Source organism: Vulpes lagopus, chromosome 15 (genome assembly GCF_018345385.1).
Source record: "Vulpes lagopus strain Blue_001 chromosome 15, ASM1834538v1, whole genome shotgun sequence".
Taxonomy (NCBI): domain Eukaryota; kingdom Metazoa; phylum Chordata; class Mammalia; order Carnivora; family Canidae; genus Vulpes; species Vulpes lagopus.
The window spans coordinates 27,871,576-27,892,554 of NC_054838.1; the positions used below are offsets into that span (position 1 = coordinate 27,871,576).

Genomic DNA, 20,979 nt, shown 5'->3' on the forward strand with positions numbered 1-20,979 from the left:
GTGATCCTGGAGTCCCAGGATCGAGTCCTTCTCCCTCTGCCTGTGTCTCTGCCTCTCTCTCTGTGTGTCTCATGTATAAATAGATAAAATCTTTTTTAAAAAATTAAGAAAAAAGGCAGCCCGGGTGGCTCAGCGGTTTAGCGCTTGCCTTCAGCCCAGGGTGTGATCCTGGAGACCTGGGATTGAGTCCCACATCAGGCTCCCTGTATGGAGCCTGCTTCATGCAGGCCTCTGCCTGTGTCTCTGCCTCTCTCTCTCTCTCTCTCTCTCTCTCTCTCTCTGTGTGTCTTTCATGAATAAATAAATAAAATCTTTTTTAAAAAATAAAAAAATAAAAATCTTGCTTTTGTGGCTTGTTGAGATTTACAGCTAGAAGGGTTTTTACTTCCTTCCTCCCCATTAAAGCACATAAGCACATCATAGTTTTCCCCTGGATCTGGGTATAGTCCGTATGATAAATTATTTTAAGAGACTTAGTTATCACTGTTTATACTCTTGGTCTTATTTTCCTGTTATATATATTTGAAGATTTTATTTTTAAGTAATCCCTACATCCAATGTGAGGGCTCAAACTCACAACCCTGAGATGAAGAGTCCCATGTTTTACTGACTGAGCCAGCCAGTCACCCCTCATTTTCTTTCCGTTATTTTTTTTTAAAGATTTTGTTTATTTATTTGACAGAGAGCAGAAGCAGGGAGCCTGATGCAGGACTCAGTCCCAGGACACTGAGATCATGATCCAAGCCAAAGGCAGACGCCCAACCAACTGAGCCACCCAAGTGTCCCTCTTCCCATTATTTTAATGCCTGGAGAGACATTATAACCACTGATTAGAGGGAAAGTGACCAAAATAGTTCCTGAACTCTACTTTGATTTCTTGTGAAATGTAGGCATGTGGCTGAGTTTCCCATCTGGCTCACGGTAGAGGCTTGCTTTTGGACATCCTAGTTTATTTTTCTCCTTCCCTTTGCAAGCTACCTCCTGCCTTTGTTTCCTGTGCCACAAGTTTCCTTAGGTCCTGGGTACAAAACTACAGTTTCATCCTTGACTAGTCTCCCTTCTTGGTATTCCCATATCCCTTCATTGGCCAAGTCTTCAGGTTCTATCTTTGTGATCTCAAGGATCAGCCTCTTTCTTTCCATTTTTGTCATTCTAATTGACAACCTATACTTCTCATTATACTTCTTACCAATTTCACAGGTGACATCATGCATTCTTTTCCTAAGTAAAAGTTCTCTTCCTTTGGACACCTGCCACCATACAGCCTTACTGTGGTTTCTTTTCATTGTTTCCAAGAGTAAATGTGACACAAGGCAAGGCTTTAGAACAGAAGGACTTTGTTTCTAATCTGAGCTCTGCCACTTACTAGCTATTTGACCTTGGTCAGTTTCATAACCTTTCCAAACATCACTTTCTTCCTGTACAAAATGGGAACAATAATGTGGGAATACATTGTGGATCTTTTGAAAGTTTTGGAGGTAGAGTATATAAAGTACTATACCTGGCACTGGTATAACAGGTGCAAACTAAAAACACTATATGCTACCAGCTCACCTTTCTGACATATTTTCTCTTCCTCTCTGATACTCCAGTTCTATTGAATGAAATGCCTATTCTTAAGCATTGTCCACATCTCCATACCTTTACTCAAATTGTTTATGTGTTCTCCACTTACATGTTCTCCCTTGCTGTATCTGCCTTAGAATCTCTCTTAAGTTCTATCTCAGACATCAGCTTGTGAGGCAGGCCTTTCTGTTCTTACTGTCTACATTCTACTGAAATAATGTTTTTCCTCTTTGGAACTCTTTTCCCCTATTATATTTTCTCAATTCAGAGATATTCCTCACTACCCTCTACTACACATACACATACTCTAATGTGAAGTGCTGGATCACTGAGGAGGAAGAAAAAAAATCAATTAGCGAGTACTTAATAAATGTTCTTTATATGTTCAGCACTGTGCTAGGTTCTGGAGATTCTTTAGTGAACTATAGAAAGCTGGACCATGCATTTATGAATCTTAAAATTTGACAGTGATCTTTGACTTTTGATGTTCAGCAAAATCATTGGCAGGCCTTTAAAATACAGGTACCAGAGTACTCACTGAATTAGGAGTTTCTAGAACAAGGACATAGCATTTATAAGGTTCTCTAGGCAAAATAGCATTCTCCAAAAGCTGATAACTACTTGCCTAGTCAAACACTATTTCTTATATATGTCTTGTATGGTTGTCTTAATGGAAGACAAAGCAGAGGAAGATTTGACTAGGAGGTGACTTTTAAAATGGATATGGGAGGGCAGCCTGGGTGGCTCAGTGGTTTAGCACCGCCTTCAACCTAGGGTGTGATCCTGGAGACTCGGGGTCGAGTCCCACATCAGGCTCCCTGCGTGGAGCCTGTTCTCCCTCTGCCTGTGTCTCTGCCTCTATCTGTGTGTCTCTCATGAATAAATAAGTAAAATCTTTAAAAAAATAAAAATTAAAAAAAATGGATATGAGAAAAAATAATAAAATGGATATGGGATACACACTGAAATATTAAGGGTTAAGGGATGTGAGGTATTCAGTTTACTCATAAATGGCTCATAAAAATAATTATATGTGTATACATAATATATTTACATATACATACATTTAGGTATACACATATATATGGGTGTATATATCAAAATATTAGAAATGGTGATTCTGAGTAGAACATACCCAGCAGTTTACCATTGTTTAAACAGTTCTGAAGTTTGAAATTGTTTCACAAGAAGCTAACAGGAATGAGCAAAAATTAGTTGGATCTAGAAATTGTGTAAGGTTTCATGTTTTTGTTTTTGTTTTGGTCATCTCTACACCCATCATGGGGCTCGATCTCACTACCCCAAGATCAAGAGTCTCATGCTCTTCCGACTGAGCCAGCCAGTGCCCCAAGTTGTGTAACATTTCAGTGAGCAGAGACATAGGTTATAGGCAGGTGGGTTTGGAGTGGGGGGATAAATTTCCAGGTTGAAAGGATGAGCTAATCACAAGACGAGCAAAGGCAGAGGAGATTAGAAGTTGATAGTGTGAGATAAGAGACCAGTCAGGGGCAGCCCCGGTGGCGCAGTGGTTTAGCGCCGCCTGCAGCCCAGGGCATGATCCTGAAGGTCTGGAATCGAGTCTCATGTCGGGTTCCTTGCATGGAGCCTGCTTCTCCCTCTGCCGGTGTCTCTGCCTCTGTGTGTGTGTGTGTGTGTGTGTCTCATGAATAAATAAATAAAATCTTTAAAAAAAAAAAGCTTCACAAAAGACATTTAAAAAAAAGAGAGATCAGTCAAGTAAGCAGTCAGGTGTGACTGAACTACAAATTGCAGTAAAATAAATGAGTGGAATTAGATTATGAAGCTTCATGTATGCCTTGCAAGTTTAGTCTTTATTATTTAAACTTGTAGTCATCAAGTAGAATGCTCCCAGCCCAACGTGATAAGGAAAATGATCTGTTGAGGTGCACAAAGAAAACTTTGTGACTTCTATTTGTATATATGTTACCTCTTTCTTTACCTCATTCTCCTCTAAGTTTCTACTTTTTGTGTTTTAAAATGTATGTAGTATCTTAACACAGTAGTGTATATACAGTTTATAAATAAATATATATATATGTGAGGTTTCTAAAAATTTTTTTTGCCATCAAAGTTGAGAGACCACTCCTTTAGACATTTTCCTGCCTTGTAACTAAAGCAATATTTTTAAAAATGCAAAGCTATATTAGTCCCTGTATGTATGCATGTGTATATGTGCATAGTTTTTCAACAATGTACTTTGTCTTTAGTATAAAGTACAAATCTGAATCAGACTTTATTATGACTATTTATTCATTTATTAAGATTTTATTTATTTATTCATGAGAGACAGAGAGACGCACAGACACCAGCAGAGGGAGAGGCAGGCTCCATGCAGGGAGCCCAACGTGGGACGCGATCCTGGGTCTCCAGGATCACACCCTGGGCTGAAGATGGCGCTAAACCACTGAGCCACTTGGGCTGCCCAGATCTTTCATTTTTTAAATGTACTACCTTGCCCTTTACATCTGCCTGATCCTTCTACACAGAATGAGCTCATTTGTTAAAAAATCCTTTTACCTGCTTAACTCCAGTTTATCCTTCAAGCCCTATCTTATGTGTTACTTCCCCCAATAGCCATCCTCTGACTCCCTAGATGTTGTTATAACCCCAGTATATAATAGACTCCCAAGCTTTGAAATGGCCCTTTTCATATTTTTAATGGCTTAGAATTCTGAGGACAGGAACCTTATTTCTCTTGTTCACTCATTTATTTCAGAGGAAATGCTTGGAACTCATTGAGGGCCCAGTAAATATTTATTGAAAAGGAAATAAGTGGAGCAGCAGGAACTCTCATTCATTAGTGGTGGGAATGCAAAATGTATAGCCACTTTGGAAGACAGTTTGACAGTTTCTTGCAAAATTAAATATACTCATCATATGATTCAGCAGTCACACTTTTTGGTATTTACCCAAAAGAAATGAAAGCTTGTCCTCACACAAAAACCTGCACACAGGTGTTTTATTTATTTATAAGGCTGTGCTTGGAAGCAACCTAGATGTCCTTTAGTAGGTGAATGGATAGGTAAACTGTGATGCCTTTTGACAATGAAATATTTATTCAGTGCTAAAAAGAGGTGAAGTAACAAACAATGAAAAGACAAGAAGGAACCTTAAATGCCTATTACTAAGTGAAAGAATACATATTACTAAGCGATGATTCCAACTATTGATACTCTGCAAAAGGCAAAACTATGGAGACCATAAAAAGATCAATGGTTGCCAGGGTTCAAATAGAGGGAGAAATGAAATGGCAAAGCAAAGGAATTTAGGATAATGAAACAGTTCTCTATGATAATGGTGAATACAAGTCATTATAAATTTGTCCATACCCGAGAGTGAACCATAAAATGTAAGCTGTGGACTTCGGATGATAACGATATACCAGTGTAGGTACATTGGTTGTAACAAATATACCATTGGGATAGGGGATCTTGATGGTGAGAGACACTATGCATGTGAGGAGGCAGGGTTTGTATGGAAAGTCTTTGTATTGTCTCCTCAATTTTATTGTAAACCTAAAACTGCTCCAAAAAAAGAGATGCTTACGTAGGCTCAGTTGGTTAAGTATCTGCCTTCGGCTCAGGTCATGATCCCAGCATTCAGGATGGAGGCCCATGTTGGGCTCCCTGCTCAGTGGGGAACCTACTTCTCCCTCTTCTCCCTGCTTGTGCTCTTTCTCACTATATCTGTATCTCTCTCAAATAAATAAAATCTTTAAAAAATAAAGTCCATTAGAAAAATAAATCTATAATAAAGAACATTCTACAGGAGCCAATCATTAGGGAAATGCCAATCAGAACCACAGTGAATACCACTTCAATCCATTAGATTGGCTATAATCAGAAAGACAGTCAGTAACAAGTATCGGGAGGATGTAGAGAAGTTCACATATTGCTCATGGGAGTGGAAAATAGTGCAGCTGCTTTTGACAAACACTTCGGCAGTTCTTCAAAATGCCAAACACAGAATTATACCATATGGTCCATACATTCCACTCTTAGGTATATATACCATATATACCCAAGAGAAATAAAAACATGTATCTGCGCAAAAACTTGAGTGTTCATAGCTGTGTTCTTCAAAATAGCCAAAATGTGGGAAAAAACCTAAACATCTGTCTTAGCTCAAGCTGCCATAACAGAATACCATAGACTGAGTGGCTTGAACAGCAAGCAGACTTATCTCTCACAGTTCTGGAGGCAGGGAAGTCGAGAATTAAGGTGCTGGCTGATTTGGTTCCTGGTAAGATCTTTTTGTCTTGCAGAAGGTTACTTACTTCTCCATGTCCTCAGATGGCCTGTCCTGTTGCAAGCCAGGCAGATTGAGAGTGAGGTCCTATCTTTTCCTTGTCTTCTGAGGACACTAATCCCATCATAAGGGCCTTACCTTCATGACCTCATCTAAACTTAATTGCTTTCTGATGGCTCCACACCCAAATACTGTTACATTTGGTGTTAAAGCCCCAAATTGGTGGAGTGGGGACACAAGCATGTAATTTGTAACAAGGTCCATCAACTGATGAATGGATAAATAAAATGTAGTATATTCATAGAATAAAATATTATTCATCCATGAAAGAAATGAATTATTGAAATATACTATAACATGAGTGAACCTTGAAAATATGCTAAGTGAAAGAAACCACACAGAAAAGATATATATTGTATGATTCCATTTATATGAAAACTCTAGAACAGGCAAATCTGTAGAGACAAAAAATTACATTAGTGGTCGACTAAGGCTGAGGAATGGGGGGGTTTGAGGACAAATAAGGAATGACTACTAATAGATGTGAAATTTCTCTTTGGGATGATGAAACTTCTAAAATTAGATAATGATGATAGCTACACAACCTGAACATTTACGAACAAGTGAATTGTGCACTTTAGCTAAATTAATTTTATAGTATGTGAATTATATCTCAAAACAGATATGCTTTAGCAAAAATTGATAGTTTTCTTTAAGGTGGCGAAATAGAAAACATTGTATAGAGAAAGGTAATGCTCTTCTATTACATTTCTTTGCATTTGAAGTAGATTGTTGAAAGGAAGTAAATTGTAGAGATCTCTGAAAATTAGACTTTTAATGCTATACAATAAACAGTACAAGACAACATTTAAAAAGGTTTAGGCAAAAACAGTTCTTGAGTAAAGCATGATTAAGTGGCCAGTTACCTTTCAGAATGGTCATCTCACTACATTTTAATTTTTTTTATCTCACAGTATATTGTGTGTGGCTTTAACCCACAGTCTGTGAGCTCCCTGTCTTCCATTGATTTTCCACCTTCACACTTTCTAATTTTTCCTTGGGAAAAAAGACCTCAATGATTCTGCTTCCTCATTTCTTTAGTAAAATGAGTGCAGTAACTGTTTACTTCTGTCACCTCATTTCGAACAGTGAGTGATTTTTTTTTTTTTTTTTTAAGCAAGACTAATGGAGCATTGGGTAGTGCAGTTGGTTAAAAGTCTCTGATTCTTGGTTTCTGTTTAGGTCATAATTTCAGGGTTGTAAGATATATATTGGACCCTGCTTGGGGCTCTGTGCTCACTACAGAGTCTTGAGGTTCTCTCTCTCTCTACCTCTGACCCTCCTGTTTGTGTTCTCTTCCTCTCTCTCAAATAAATGAGTAGATCATAAAATAAAATTTAAAAAAAAGGCAAGAATAACAAGGGATGCCTGGATGGCTTAGTCAGTTAAGTGTCCGACTCTTGGTTTCAGCTTAGGTTGTGATCTCAGGGTCCTGGGATCAAGCCCTGCGTCAGACTCCACGCTTACCTTGGAGTCTGTTTGAGATTCTCTCCCTTTCCTTCCTCCTTTGCCCCCCCACCCCACTCATGTGTGTGCACACTCATAAATAAACAAATCTTTTTTAAAAGCAAAAGTAACAAATGTTTAAAATTTTTCTCAAGGGGCTTTGTACAGATTATTTGGTGATGCCTTCATTTACCATGTTTGTTAAGGCCAACTGTTACACACCCTTAAGGCTAACTCCTCTGGTTTCTTTTCTCTGTCATCTTTCATAAGTACCCCTCTACTGTGCTCCCCGTGGTACTCTCTATCTCTTTATCATATCTCCACTTATTGGCATCTTATCTACCTGTCTCTTCCATTAGACTATATGCTTTATTAAGGCAAATGACTGGAGCTTATCTTTGTAACCATAACTGAATTTAGCTAATAGGAGGCACTCAGTTAATGCTTGTTGAATTGAACTGAATATATCACAGTAGAAGCCTTTTTGTAAGGTATAATAGGGACTGATACTTTGTCAGCTAATTTTTAAAAATTCAAAACATAGAATTATTGTAAAATTATATGTATACCTACTTTAAAATTTTATTTTCATTAAAACAGTTATATAATCTTTGACAGATATTTGATACATGGCATGGCCTTTAAATATGGAATCCTTATTATAGTTCTATTTAGTTTCTCTTGCATCAAAAAACAAATTTTTAAAAACCCTAAAATGAAAGCAGTTTATTTAAAATAGAGACACTTGGGAAGAATTTTAAGACCTAAATATGGAATCTTTAGATTTTTGCTATTTTCCTCAATCTGATAGATATCTTACCCACACTTAATTCAACAGCAATTTTTATTAACAACTCTTTTTTTTAACAACTCTATTTTATTGAACCTGTTTTAAGCATTTTAAATAGTTTTCATAGAAACAACAGCTGTCTTTTGCAATCATTTCTGATAACTAAGTACAGTGTCATTAATAGGTTTGGGAACAAACATAACTCTCTGGTTCTTAGTAAGTTTATAATTCAGCTATTTGGATAAAAGTGCACGGAAGTACTAGAGTAGCTAATTAGCTGTGAACATTAAAGCTTATCCTGAGAGGCAGACAGTCTCCTTTGCTGTCCTGCCCACTGTTCCCTTGTGGTATAGTCAATAAGCTTCTATCCCTTTAAAAAAAAAAAAAGAAAAAAAAAACTTATCCTAATTATCAATAGTATATTTTACTGAAAGAATTTAGAATATTGACTAATCCAGTAAGAGTCCACTTATAGAGGGAATTTATGAGAACTTATACTGTACTTACCTTTTTTCTATATCAAAATTTCATCAATTCTAGAACTTATACAGAGTCTGCTATGTCCTGCCATAAGATTTCATAAATTTTGTTCTTAAAATTCAGTGCTTTGCATTGTCTTATTATCTTCTCACATCACTCTGGCCACCCCCAAAGAATTTCATGCTAATTGGTTTTTTTTATTTGTTTGTTTTAATTTCAGTGGTAGGAATGGGATCCTGGTGCTTCCACATGACTCTGAAATATGAAATGCAGGTCAGTAATGACAAAATTAACTAAATGCTTATTTCCCTTCACCCCAGAGACACTTTAGATTTGAGAAAAGAGTACAGTACTAGAGGGTGCTATTGAGGTAAGAGACTGAAGGGGGGAAAAAAAGAGATTACAAATATCTGGAGTTTTTATTTCAGGCCAAAGGATCCAAATTTGACTAAGTGAAATAAAGAAGTGAACATATAAGTTGTCCATAGAGAAAGCAAGTGAGAGCAGTATAGCTTTTGACCTCCTCTGTGCAGGTATGTATAATGTTAGAGCAGGATTAGAGAGTAGAAACCCCTGTAGACATTTTGTAAAAACAGTCAGTTCACTAAGATAATATATATTCTTCAATGCCTGCATTTTCTCATGTCTCTCTAGTAGCATCCATTTGAATGGATGGTTCCTCTAGCTAGCAAAGTTTTAGAGCTATGCAAGGATTTTTATTTACTGTCCTTTCTCTAGGAGGCCATATATCTAGTCCTCGATCTTTTTTTTTTTTTTAAGATTTTATTTATTCATGAGAGATACACACACAGAGAGGCCGAGACATAGGCAGAAAGAGAAGCAGGCTCCACGCAGGGAGCCCAATGTGGGACTTGATCCCAGGACTCCAGGACCATGCCCTGGGCCGAAGGCAGGCACTAAACCGCTGAGCCATCCAGGGATTCCCTAGTCTTCGATCTGTTTACCTCTTTATTCCCCATTGCTAACCCACAAACTCAGAACAACACTGTCCAGTAGAGATATAATGTGAGTATGTATGTAATTTGAAATTTTTTGGTAGCCACATTAAGAAAGGCCATGTTAAAAAGAAATAGGTGAAATGAGTTTTAATAGTATATTTTATTTAAACCAATATATTCAAATATTATTTTAACATGTAATCAGTATAAAAATTTATTAATGAAATGTTTTATGTCTTGAAATAAGGTGTATATCTCAATTTAGATTAGGTCTATTTCAAGTGCTCAGTAGCCATATAAGGCTGGTAGCTGCTGTATTAGTGCTATTCCAGAAGGATCTGTGAATTATTAATTACAGCTATATTAAATGTATAAGCATTAATCCTTAGGAATGATTCCGATTTTCAACACATATTTATAATAAGGCTGTCCTTGCTTTGGAGAATATGCAATTGAATAAGACACTGATCTAACTTAATTGAGCATGAACACATTTCTTACGCTTTTCTAGCTGGGAAAACAGACTTATAAACAATGGTATAATATGAAAATTATTTTTACAGAAGTACTCTGTGGCAGTACAGTGGAGCTTGGAAGAATGTATAAAAGTCAAAGACATTTAAACAGAATTTGAAAGAATTCATTAAACCTTTTTAGGTAGTGAAGAGATGAAATGACATAACAGATTTGCACTGTGCCATAGAGAAGCAGGGAGTCATCGCACTGTGTGATATATCTGACAACAGTGATAAAACAATAACTTAAACAATAACTAATAACTAATAGATAATAAACAATAAACAATAACTAATAAAACAATAACTTAACAAAACAGTGTCAGGAATACTGTTCAAAATATTTAACTAACTATATACAGCAAGAGTTTCCACATTAAGAATGGTGATACAAGTGAGCAACATCTGAATAATAATCCTAAAGATAAGTCTTTGCATTTTATCATACTAAAAAATAATTGGAATTTGTCCAGCTCTAGCAATCATGAAATGCTTTCATATGTAATATCTTAGTTACTACTCATGTTTTATATATCCCAGTATCAGAAGTAAAAGTGGCTAATTGATTTAATAACGAAAATCACCCACAGTATAAATTATGTATTTCCTATATATTTATATATACATACCCATGTATTTCTATATACACATATACGCATCCATTTATTAGCACTGCCAACCTGGGAGCATGAAACCCCAGTACCAAAGAGTGCACTTAACATTCATATCTGGTTTCTAAAAATCATTTCTACCAATGGCATATAAGAGTTCATGGCCAATACATATTTTTTCCTGTGTTCTTAATTTTAGCCATTTTGACAGGTGTGAGATGATACCTCATTGTGGCTTTGATTTGCATATCCTTGATGATGAGTAATGTTGAACATCTTTTTATCTGTTAGCTATCTCTATGTCTTCTTTGGAGAAATGTCTGTTCATGTCCTCTGTCCATTTTTTATTTTATTTTATATTATTTTTTAAAGATTTTATTTATTTATTTATGTGAGAGAGAGAGAGAGAGAGAGGCAGAGATACAGGCAGAGGGATAAGTCGGCTCCCTGCAACGAGCCCAATGTGGGACTCGATCCTGGATCCTGAGATCCCGCCCTGATGCTCAACCGCTGAGCCACTCAGGTGTCCGTCCCTCTGCCCATTTTTTAATTGGAATGTTTTTTTGGTGTTCAGTTGTATGAGTATGTATGTATCTTTTTTTTTTCCTGTCCTGTACTGTTTTGATTCCTACTGCTTTGTAGTATATCTTGAAATCTGGAATTGTGGTACCTCTAGTTTTGTTCTTTTTTTTTTTTTTTAAGATTGCTTTGGCTTTTCAGAATCTTTTGTGGTGCCATACAAATGTAAGGATTTTTTGTTCTAGTTCTTTTTTTTTATGATTTTGTTTATTTATTCATAGAGACACACACACACACAAAGAGAGAGAGAGAGAGAGAGAGAGAGAGAGGCAGAGATACAGGCAGAGGGAGAAGCAGGCTCCATGCAGGAAGCCTGACGTGGGACTTGATCCTGGGTCTCCAGGATCACACCCCAGGCTGCAGGCGGCGCTAAACCGCTGTGCCACTGGGGCTGCCCTATTTGTTCTAGTTCTGTGAAAAATGCTGTTGCTATTTTGATAGGGATTGCATTAAATCTATAGGCTGCTTTGGGTAGTATGGACATTTTAACAATATTTGTTCTCCTGATTCTTTAATACATTTTAAATAAAAATTTTTATGTGATTTGAAGTCAGTCTAGCTTCATTCTTTTGCATGTGGATGGATATCCAGTTACCCCAGAATCATTTGTTAAAAAGACTGTTCTTTCCCCATTGAATTGTCTTGACACCACTGTCTAAATTCAGGCAATCATAAATGTATGAATTTATTTCTTGACTCTCAACTCTTTTTTTTTTTCAACTCTCAATTCTGTTCCATTGACTTATATGTCTATACTTGCTCCAGTACCAGTACCATACAGCCTTGATTACTGTAGATTTGTAGTAAGTTTTGAAATTGGGAGCTGTGAGTCCTCCAAATTTGTTCCTCTTTTTAAAAATTGCTTAAGCTATTCTGGATCCCTTGCATTTCCATGTGAATTTTAGGATCAGCTTATCAATTTCTGCAAAAATTAGCTGGGATTTTGAAAGCGATTCCATTGAATCCACAGATTACTTGGAGAGTATTGCTATTTTTAATATTGTCTTCCAATCCATGAACATAGGATGTCTTCCCATTTAAGTCTTTTATTTATTTCAGTGATGTTTTATAGTTTGTGTGCAAATCTTGACTTCTTTTGTTAAGTGTATTCATAAGTATTGTAGTTTTTGATGCTATTGTAAATGGAGTTTTCTTAATTTCATTTTTTTACTTATGCCTAATTTGTGGAAATAACAAATAATTTTTGTATATTGTTATTGTATCCTGCAACATTGCTGAACTTATTTTTTTACCTCTAGTAGTATTGTGTGTGTGCATATGTGGATTTGTTAGAGCTTTCTGTGTATAAGATCATGACATGCAAATAGGGGTAGTTTTCTGTCTTTCTTATCAATTGGATGCCTTTTACTTATTTTTCTTGCCTTGTCGCCCTGAACAGAAATTCCAGTACACTGTTGAATAGAAGTGGAGAGAGCAGATGTTCTTGTTTTGTGCCTAGTCTAAGGAAAAAAGTTTTTAGTTTCTCATCATTAATTATAGTATTGGCTGGAGTTTTGTGTGCATGTCCTTTATTAGACTGAGGAAACTCCCTTCTATTTCTAGTTTGCTGAGAGTTTTTATCATGAAAAGATGTTGGAGTTTTCAGATTCTTTTTCCTGAATTTCTTGAGATCATTGTTGGTTTTTCTCCTTTATTATAATTAGTATGGTCTAGTACATTGATTCTCATATGTTGAACCAACCTTGCAATCCTGTGATAAATTCCATTTGGTTAAGACCTATAACCCAAGTGAATATCTTTGTAGGAAATGTACTAGAGTACTTGGTAGTAATGGAGCCTGATGTCAGCAACTTATTCAAACAGTTCGAGAGGAAAAAAAAAAAAACTTCTTTGTACTGTCCTTCAAACTTTTCTGTACCTTGCAGTTATTTTTTTTTTAATTTTTATTCATTTATTTTTTAAGATTTTATTTATTCATGAGACACAGAGCAAGAGAAAGGCAGAGACAAAGGCAGAGGGAGAAGTAGGCTCCGTGCATGGAGCCTGACGTGGGACTCAATCCCGGGACTCCAGGATCACACCCTAGGCTGAAGGCAGGTGCCAAACCACTGAGCCACCCAGGGATCCTCAAGTTATTTTTTTTTAATAGAAAAACCATGTACATGTTCTTTGACCCAGTAATTGCACTCCTAAAAATACTTCCTAAAAAAGTAATTAGAAAGGGGGGTGGGGCAGTTGGGAATGAGCACAGATGTTTTATAAGCATGTTACAAATTGAGTGTTACACATAGTAAAGATTTTTAAATGATCTAAATGTTTAGCAAAAGGGAGATTTTTACATATATTACATATACTCTGGTATATCTATGTGTTGAAATGTACTCTAGCCATTTAAAATAATATTTCGAGGGACAGGAGCTTGGCTGGCTCAGTCAGTAGAACATGTGACTCTTGATCTCAGAGTCATGAGTTCAAGCCCTACATTGGGGTTCCTATAAAGCTTACTTAAAATAAAATAAAGGAAACATGATCTCTGGTTGAGTACCTTTAAAAAATAGATAAGTAAAATAATATTTTGAAGACTATTGAAATGGGAAAATGTTATAAAGACAACACTTTATATAATGTGATATTAGGTTTATAAACAATAAACCTGGAAGGAAGTACATTTTGCCTCATTTCTTTTCCTTTGCTACAAAGTTTGTAATAAAAAAAAAAAACAAAAACAAAGTTTGTAATCTGTGACCCAAAATTATAACTCCCATCCACCCATACAGATGTCCTTCAAACCTTTGCCCCTTGTTTTCTGAGCAATATTCAACCCTGATCAAGCTCAGTTAATCTGCTTATACTGTGCCTGAACTGAGTAGCTTCTCCGCACGGGAGAAGCGGGCGCAGGCCGATGCCCGCCAGACTCTGAAGGAGCACGTGCAGGACTTTGCCATGCAGCTGAGCAGCAGCATGGTGTGAGTGAGGGGCTGCTGGCCCTGGGGCTTCGGGCTCTTCCTCCCTCAGAATCCATCTGGAAAGGGACCCGGTCTGAGCTGTGTCCACCAGACCTGCCAGATGCCATAATAAAGTGGATTCTAGGAAAAAAAAAAAAAAACTCATAGAAATTGTCTGTTAAATTACCTCACTTTTTAAAAAAAGATTTTATTTATTTATTAGAGAGTGGGAAGGGGAGGGGCAGATGGAGGGGAGAAGCAGACTTCCCACTAAGCTTGGGAGCCTGACTTGGGCTTAATCCCAGGACACCAGGATCATGACCTGACCCAAAGGCAGATGCTTAACTGACTGAGCTACTCAGGTGTCCCTAAATGATCTCACTTTTAAGTTACTGAACAAAAATCTCAAATAACCAACCACTCAATGCCCTAAGACAGTACCATTACATTTCCCTGACAGTTTCAGTTTTCATTCTCCAGAACTATTTATTTCACAGTTGTTGGTCTTGCTTTTTAGATTTCTTTTTATATCTTTTTTGCCTCATGTCCCCTTTTCCTCACTGATATCTTCAGTATTTCACCAAGAATATAGAAGTTAATAAGAAACTCCCTCATCTTCTACCACTATCCTCTTCCTTCTATTATTGTGGAAGAGAAGTCTCATCTCCTCTCAAAGTCCTCCTTCCTACTCAAAGACTTAAGCCTGCAGTTACATACTCCAGCCCAGTCTCTTGCTCCACCACAGTCTTTAGAAAAATCACTACATTCATTCACTGCCATCTGCTTACAAACATACTCAAATAACTTCTATCCTTTAAAAATTATTCCCTTGACCCTGTGTCCAGCTTCAGCTATTGATTTATTTTTTTATTCCCTTTCACATCAAAACCATTTGAGTGTCTGCTCTCTCTACACTTACCTACCTCTCTTTTCCTCCCATTGAGTTAGGTATTTCTTCCTTCGTTTCACAGAAACTGCTCTTAAGATTGCCAGTGACCTTCATCTTGCCAAATCCAATAAATACATTTCTGTCTTATCATTTGATCTCTCAGCATTCCACACAATATTTGCTTTTTTCTTTGTGAAACACTTATTTTGGCTTCCTACTTCTCCTTTATGTAAAAGGAAATTCCCTCAGCCTTCTTCCTTACCTGACTGGACAGTCTTTGTGTGTGTGTGTGTGTGTGTGTGTGTGTGTGTGTGTGTGTGTGTAGTTTTATGGTCTTATTAAAATATGACATGTACTTAAGCTGTCTATTCATTTTCTTTGAGCAGCTTGCCATTGGGACTGTTGACAGATGGCCAGCGGGGCTGCTCTTTCCACAATGGCTTTGTGGCTCCTAGAAGAGATATTGTGAGCAATATCTGTAGAGTAAGATTTGTTGCATGTCAGCACTTCAAGCTTATTTTTTTTTAAGATTTTATTAATCTTAAAAAAGAGCATATGCACATGTGCACAAGTAGGGGGAGGAGCAGAGGGAGAAGGAGAGAAGCAAGACTCCCTGATGAGCATAGAGCTGGATGGGAGGCTGGATCCCACAACCCTGAGATCATGCCCTAAGCTGAAACCTAGAGTCAGGTACTTAACTAACTGAACCACCCAGGCGTCCCAAAACTTCAAGCTTTTTGATATTGTAGACTAGGAACTTCAGGAAGTCACTGGGCAGCTTTGTTTTCTTGTTCCTATAACCAGCGTTGGGCATCAAGATTGGGCCCTTGAATCTTCTGTGTACCCTATTGTCAATGCCTCTGAGTTTCTACAAGTTGCGCTTAATTTTCACATATCGGTCTGACATGTGCCGGATGTACTTCTTGGACTTTATCAGAGGTCTGAGGGTAGCCATGATGCCGAGTAGGAGACGGCTGCCACCTCTGCAGGAAGTGCTGAGGAAGGGGCCGTGGCCACTTTTTTAGTCTTAGGCTACATTCTCTGTATTCTCTCCTAGGTGATCTCATATAGTATCATGCTATTAAATATGATTTTTATGCTGACTTCAGAACATCTGTCTTCAGTTCTAACCTCATCTTTGAGCTCTAGATTTGTATAACCAACTATATGTTTGACATACCACTTCAATGTCTAGTAGAATCTCAACCTTTAATATGGGCAGTATGTAATTATTTATTTTTCCATACCAGTTCCTCCCCTAGTATCTACTCTGATGCCATCTCTACATAGTTGCCAAAGTTGAAACCTAGAATCATCCCTGATTTCTTTCTTCCCCTCATCCCTCACATCACATCTATTACCCATTCTTCTGGCTTGATTTTTGAAATATAAACTAGATAATGTGTTCTGTTTTCACAATGCCTACCCTTGTGTAAGCCATCACCGTCTCATTTCCTTGCTACTGCAATAGTGAGCTGTTGCCCCTGCAGCCATTCAGGTTAGTCTTTTAAATTTTAAATTATATTGTTCTGCTGAAAACTGTCCAAGACATCCATTTGCAATTAAAGTGAAATTTAAATCTTTACTGGGGCCTACATGATCTGGCCCATGGTCAAGTTCTACAACTTCAGTTTTTACTCTTCCTCTGCATTGTTTACTACACTCCAGTCACACTGGCCTGGTCTCCCCCAATAGAATGTAAACTTGTTGAGAGCAGTGATCCTACTTTTAAATACCACTCTACTTTAGCATATAGACTAGCACTGGCACATGGAATATGCCCATTAAATATGTAAGTGGAAGGGAAGAAGCGTTTGAAGAAGAAAGGAAGGACATTTAATTAAACACATGAGTGAATAACTAAAGAGATGCATTAAAGTATTAAATAGTTATCCCTGGATTGTGGGATTACAGGGAATTATATTTCTTTCTTTTGCATTTATGTTTTACACATTTTCTATAATAAACATGAAATAACTTTTGTAATAAAGAAAGCACATGCTTATGCTTGTTTTAAAAGAAAAGAGACTTTAAAGACTCAAATATGCTTTGGAGGAGTAGTAACAATAAGCCAATCTGAATGTCCTTCATTCTAAAGCAGACTGATGTAGAAAAGATGTTAGGGCTTGAAGCCAACGGTCAAGAAAGAATTCTTGAGATGTCCTGCTCACAGGGCCTGTGGGCAGAAAGAGCTGCACTGGGGTCATGAGGAGTGGCCCATTATAGACTTACAAGTTGGGTGGGGGTCAGGGATAGTGAAAGTCTCTGAGGAATTTTGGAAGCAAGGTTTCTAGGACCTTGATGGGGGCTAACTATTTTTGGGAAAAGGTCATTTATTACTAGTTAATAAAGCCTGAGTCATGAGACCCTTCAGATGATTATTAGTGGGGCATATGCTTGGGGAATAATTGCCAACATATATTGTGAGGGGTAGAGATAAAGAAAATTTCCAAAGGAATTTCTATATGTTAAAGTAGACTCACAGGATCCTGGGGGTTGGGCTAAGATTGTTCTTTGCCCTCAGCAAAGTATCAACCTCAAGTCACTTGAGTCCCTAGAGGAATGTCACTCTGCCTGTTTCAAGGACTTGTCAATGGACTATAGGAGTAACAAAATTTAATAATTTTTCTTGTGCCTTTGTTTCCCCCATCACAGACTACCTCCTGTCCTTGGGGGTTGGGGGTGTTTAATTCAATTTTGAGATTTATTTATGTTGTTTTTTGTTTTGTTTTGTTTTTTTAAAGATTTTATTTATTTATTCGTGAGAGACACAGAAAGAGAGAGGGAGAGACACAGGCAGAGGGAGAAGCAGGCTCCATGCAGGGAGCCTGACAAGGGATTCAGTCCCGGGACTCCAGGATCACGCCCTGGGCTGAAGGTGGCGCTATACCGCTGAGTCACCTGGACTGCCTGAGTTTTATTTATGTTGCAGATCATTATATTTTCCAAAGATCCTAGCACCAATTATATCTCATGCCACCTGCTTTTCTTACAGTGTGACATTGACTTTCCTCAAGAGGTATAATCTTTGTTCCTTGCCCTTGAATCTGCACAGGATTGTTACTGTGGTGGACATAAAGCTATATGACTTCCAAAAGTGAGTCGCAAAACTCTAATAGAGCTGCTTCCTCATCCTCCTGGGATGCTTACCCTGGGAACCCAGCACCATGTTGTAAAGAAGCCATTCAGCCATGTGGAAAGGTCATGTATAAATGTTCCTGCCTCACCTGAAGTCCCCAGACTGCAGCTAGCATCAACTGCCCAAAATTTGAGTTTGTGAATCTTTAGATGATTCTAGCTTCCAGCCTTTGAGCTGTCCCAGCTAACCCTGAGTGAAGGAGAGATGAACTACTCCCTCCCAGATCTACTCAAAATGCATATTAATCAGCAAAGTAAATCTTGGTATTTTAAGCCACTGAGTTTTAAGGTGGTTTGTTATACAGTAATGGATAACCAGAACAATTTGCAAAACATATCTACTCTAATTCTGTACATATGGCAATCTCTGACATTCCCTTAAACGCCTGTTTTTTTTAAGACTTAGGTAAGTTTTTAAATCTCTGGGATTGTTCCTGCTTGTTATTCCTAAAACAGTAACCCTGGATGATAGTGTGTGTCTGTCACATATATAAAGAAACAACCTAAAAAAAAAAAATAAAAAAAAAAAATAAAGAAACAACCTCATGAATGTGTTGAGACAAGGTGAGACTAAGTATCTGAGGGAAGGAAGGATTGTCTCCCCTACTGTGTGCTGAGTAGATACAGCATGACTATATTTCAGTTCTGAGGACTGACTTGGCTTGTCAGTTTCAAATGAGAAACACCAAAATGGTGAAAGAACTAAAACTCTAGTCTTGATGCTTGAGGGGAAGAAACTGGGAACATGTAGCCTGAAGAAGAGAAGACACTCCCCTCACTCAGCTGTACATACTGGAATCTCTCAGATTTATGCATTTTTCATGTCTGGCCCTATTACACTTCCCTCCCTCCCTTGGACAATTCCTGTTCGTCCTTTAAAGTCTTAGCCAAAGTGGCAGCTTCTCTAGGAGGCCTTCCATGGCCCCAGGGTAGGATATGTACCCTTCATATGTTCCTCTACAACTGCTTTGTGCTTCTCTGTTATTGCCCTTAATCTTTTGCTTTATAAATATCTTTCTTCTGTATCAGAATGTGAGATACCTAAGAGCAGGGACTCTGGTTGATCTTGGTGTATCCCTATACTTATAGGGCACAGAGTACTACATAAATGTTTTATGGATTCGTGTTTGAAGGGTTATCATGTTGAAAAAGATTCTGTTTGCTCTTTGTGGTCATAGTGGCATAAAAGAGACACCTTGGGAAGAATTTTCTGAGCTAGTAAGAGCTTCTTAAAGATCTTGTGTCCTCTGTCCTTGGAGGTGCCCAAGCATAAGCTGGGCAAAAACTTTCATTAATTCAAAAATCGATACTTGGGCAATAGGTATGCATAAAGATGATATAGTCCTTTCCTCGAGGAATCTGTGGTTTAGAAATGAAGAAGGTAATATACTAGTGAATGTAGTGGTAAAGGGACCTACAGTATGCTCTGGAAATGGAAAGAGAAATTATTTAGAGGAGGAAGATCAGAGAAAGGGTTTCACACAGGTGACTCAAACACATGTGTGAGTTGCATCTTCAAAGATGAATAGGAATTTGCCAGGCCAACTCAAACCCACAGAGATGACAGTATATCTGGCACCTCAGGGGACTGCAAGTAGTGCATTGTGGTTGTAGCTATGGATGGAATGGGAATGTGTGTTGATGTTAGTGACAGTGCTAACAGTAATAATACTGTAACATTTGTTACATTATTGAGTACCTGCTCTGTGTAGACATTGAACTAAATAGTAAGAGATATGGTTTGAGAAGCTAACCAGAGGCCAGATCTAAACTTCCTCTTGGACTTTATCCCCCCATAAGCCATTAATAGATTTGGAGCAGAAGTGGGACACACTTTGATTTGCATATAAGTTTAATTGTTGGTAAGATTATTACCAAGATAACACAGCATTGGATGGACCAGATGGCATTTGATCCTGAGATCTTTGATTCTCTGCTTTATCATTATTGTAATACTATATCAGCTTTTTGGAACAAATTATACAGATCCCTTATTTCTTGCCTCTTTAGGTCTATAAGGATGGTTTTATGTGCTTGCCTATTTGGACAGAAATTATATTTGACTCAGTTTCCCAATGATAGAGGAGGGGAAAATCCACAGTATTGAAGGACTTTTTATTTTTTTATTTTTATTTTTTGAAAGATTTTATTTATTTATTCATGAGAGATACAGAGAGAGAGAGAGAGAGAGAGGCAGAGACACAGGCAGAGGGAGAAGCAGGCCCCATGCATGGAGCCTGAGGTGGGACTGTCCTGGGTCTCCAGGATCACACCCTGGGCTGCAGATGGCGCCAAACCGCTGTGCCACCGGGGCTGCCCTGAAGGACTTTTTAAAACAGCTTCCCCACCTCTCTAATTTAAACATAAAATGATTCCTTGAAGCCTTCTTGTCTTGTCTCCTTTCAGGATAAATTTGGCTCAACTAGGTTAGGCCATCGTTTTTTTATGCACAGTCACTGAAGCAAAGTATAAAATGACAGTGCTGCCACTTAACTGATCCTGGTGCTCAGTGAACCTTTTCACCAGCCTGAATTTTAGCTTGTTGTAGCTGTAGAGAAATTGGAGGCCTAGTCTTCTGCCTAAACTGAGCGCAAGCTGATTTTGACAGTTCTGTTTTAAGAGTGATTTGGAATTTAGATGGTATTTTTTTCAGATTTATTATTGCTAGGAGACTGCTTGGGCTCCAATTCTGATTCTACTACCACTTTGCTGGCTGTTTGAGCATATCTATGCCACTTAAGCTTTCTGAGCTTTTGTTTCCTTATCTATCT

General features: G+C 37.7%; 1 protein-coding gene across 3 annotated transcripts in view; it reads left to right on the forward strand.

Annotated features, from left to right (window-relative positions):
- The window catches only part of ACER3 (alkaline ceramidase 3), a 159,035-nt gene that overhangs the window by 68,415 nt on the left and 69,641 nt on the right, over nt 1-20,979 (forward strand). For 2 of the 3 annotated variants that reach the window (XM_041729977.1, XM_041729978.1), the window contains exon 3: nt 8,832-8,884. The exons of the other annotated variant lie outside the window; for it this stretch is intronic. In XM_041729977.1, the coding sequence (XP_041585911.1) occupies nt 8,832-8,884 (53 nt within the window). The remainder of the gene's footprint in view (nt 1-8,831; nt 8,885-20,979) is intronic. 3 annotated transcript variants of the gene reach the window in all.